Below are 2,609 nucleotides of genomic sequence, written 5' to 3' on the forward strand. Positions count from 1 at the left end.
ATTCTACTTACACGTTCATTAGTGGGTGGACATTTGGGTTGTCAGCATTACTGTTTGAGTAGGAAAGATGCTTCAGTCACTGTCGCCTTACCTCCAGGCAAGGCACGATGTGGCCTAGCCTGTATCAGTGCCCAGCCAGTCCCCACCTGTAGCCCCTTACCAGGCAACAGGTGCTCTGGTGGCTTCCTTCCTAGCCGAAATTTGAAGCTTTTTCTACCCATGTCCCTCAGACTGTTTTTAATAGATTTATTTTCCCTTCACAGCTATTTGCATGCAAAGAACATCATCCACAGAGACATGAAATCCAACAGTATCCTTTGATGGTTGCTTTCGTTTGCTCAGTTCTAAATTTAGAAAAACAGAAGGGAGACTTTTTAAAGTTTATCCCAGCAAATGTGACTTTGGAAAGATTTCCACAAGAGTTGAGATACATATTTGGCTTATGGTTGAAAGTTTTATTATGCTCTTCATTACTAAATGTAAGTTGGAGGGATGGAGCTTTTGTCTTGCATGTTTATTTCTAGCGTGTGGACAGTGTGTATCTGGTCAGAAAGTGGCTGCAGGCCAGATGTTTCAAGATCGTTGAAGTGATTACTGAAAATTGTTTCTTCAGTGAACAGAAGTCGTTTCTTTAGAGGTCACTGTTGGAACCAGCCCTTCCCCTTTCTGAGACTGTGTTCCTATAGAAGGGCACTGAAGATGACAAGTGCTTGTACTCTAGGGCAGGAAATGTAACCCTTGTGCATGTGCCTCCTGCCGGCAGCCAAGAAGAGCGTGGATGGCATTACAGCCCTTTTCTGCTTCTTGGCCACAGTTGGGTTGAGTCAGATTGTGGGATGTGGCCTATTTGAGCCACATGTCCGAAGTATGGGATATGTTTTAGTGATGGGTTTTTGGGAGTGACACATCCCAGCATGAGAGTAGACCCCGTAGATTTGAAGGAGGTATGCGTTACTGCCTTGGCGGATCCCAAGTCAGCCTTAAACTATTTGACTTCTTTATCCAGAAATGAGGTGAGTTTGGTCTTTATCTGAAGTCACCAAGCAGTACCTATTCTACTGAGAAATCCCTTAGGACAGTGTTCAGTGCTCAGTGAGGGATATGCCATTTTGTTCTTCACATTTTAGTCGTTTGAGGGCACAAAGCAGGCAGAACAAATGTAAGCCATCACAGGCCAGGCCTGCCTCCAAGGAGCAGCAGATGGCAGCCTTAAAAGTCTTGGGGTTTAAGACACTTGTTTCATGGGAAGGTCACAAGGCCAGGGACCTGGCACCTAGATGTGGAAACGGGGAAGGGCAGCATGGGGAAACTGCCTTACTTTTGGCCGAGCCACATAATCGGACACTCTGAGCAACTGCTGCTTGCCTCCTGGAGGAAGGGGCCTTTCAGAAGGACTTTTTAAAACTTTAGAAATCTAAGCAAACCAGAGAAGGCTGGGGACAGACAGGAGGCAGAGAGACGCTATGCTCTGAAGACCTTTGGGAAGTGTTTCAAAATTAAGTTGACCATTCTTCTGAAACCACAGTCCTTAACAAGCATTGAGATATATTTCTCCATGAAGGCCTGACGGTGAAAATTGGAGATTTTGGTTTGGCAACAGTAAAGTCACGCTGGAGTGGTTCTCAGCAAGTTGAACAACCCACTGGCTCTGTCCTGTGGATGGTGAGCAGGCGAGGGTCCCACTCGCAGCGTGTAGGGGAGAAGGGGTGCCCTGAAGGTCTGTGTGCAGACTCAGAGCATTTGACATTTCCCCAGTACCCAGATGCCTCATTGAGGCCTTCAGTGACATCAGGCAGCCGGAGGCAAATGTGAGCTTTCTGAAAGCTGGTGACCAAAGCCATGCTGAGGCATAGGTGCTGGGGCCGAGGCTAGGCTTCCTGAACCTGTGTTAGCTGAGCCTGAGCGGGCCAGAAATATAAACTGAGGAAAGGGCTCTCATGCCCAGCGGGAGGGGACAGGCCTGGTGGGGCCCAGATGGTGGTGAATGAATGCATTCTGTCCTTGTAGGCCCCTGAGGTGATCCGAATGCAGGATAACAACCCGTTCAGCTTCCAGTCTGATGTCTACTCCTACGGCATTGTGCTCTATGAGCTCATGACAGGGGAGCTTCCTTACTCCCACATCAATAACCGTGATCAGGTATGTGCCCTGGTGCAGACAGGCTGGACAGGGCTTTGGAAGCCCCTGGGCCTCCTGCAGTTTGAGCAGCAGGAAGGATAGAAGTTGCTGCTGTCACTGTTGTTCCTCCACCTAGTCCCTCAACTGTTTGCTTCCTCTTAGATCATCTTCATGGTGGGCCGAGGGTATGCCTCCCCAGACCTCAGTAAGCTATATAAGAACTGCCCCAAAGCAATGAAGAGGCTTGTAGCCGACTGTGTGAAGAAGGTTAAGGAAGAGAGGCCTCTTTTTCCCCAGGTAAGACTTGGCTCAAGGGTATAGGAATGGATTCAAGTAGGAGTTCCTAAATAGAAATGAGGAGGGAGGCGGGCTCATGTTCTCCACCCGGTGCCACAACTGGGGTCGGAAGGGCCTGCATTTGGGCTTTTCCCGGAAAAGCTGCTACTCCCGCAGTGACACCAAGGCCACCTAATGACACCGCCCCGTTTCAG

General features: G+C 48.9%; 1 protein-coding gene across 45 annotated transcripts in view; it reads left to right on the plus strand.

The window, feature by feature from the left end:
* RAF1 (Raf-1 proto-oncogene, serine/threonine kinase) overlaps positions 1 to 2,609 on the plus strand; it is an 86,814-nt gene that overhangs the window by 83,151 nt on the left and 1,054 nt on the right. For all 45 annotated transcript variants that reach the window (XM_082748632.1, XM_082748633.1, XM_082748651.1 and 42 more), the window contains 4 exons: positions 264 to 310; positions 1,544 to 1,662; positions 2,008 to 2,139; positions 2,281 to 2,415. In XM_082748632.1, the coding sequence (XP_082604758.1) occupies positions 264 to 310; positions 1,544 to 1,662; positions 2,008 to 2,139; positions 2,281 to 2,415 (433 nt within the window). The remainder of the gene's footprint in view (positions 1 to 263; positions 311 to 1,543; positions 1,663 to 2,007; positions 2,140 to 2,280; positions 2,416 to 2,609) is intronic.

The sequence above is a fragment of the Mustela nivalis genome (genome assembly GCF_964662115.1).
Source record: "Mustela nivalis genome assembly, chromosome: 1".
Lineage (NCBI taxonomy): Eukaryota > Metazoa > Chordata > Mammalia > Carnivora > Mustelidae > Mustela > Mustela nivalis.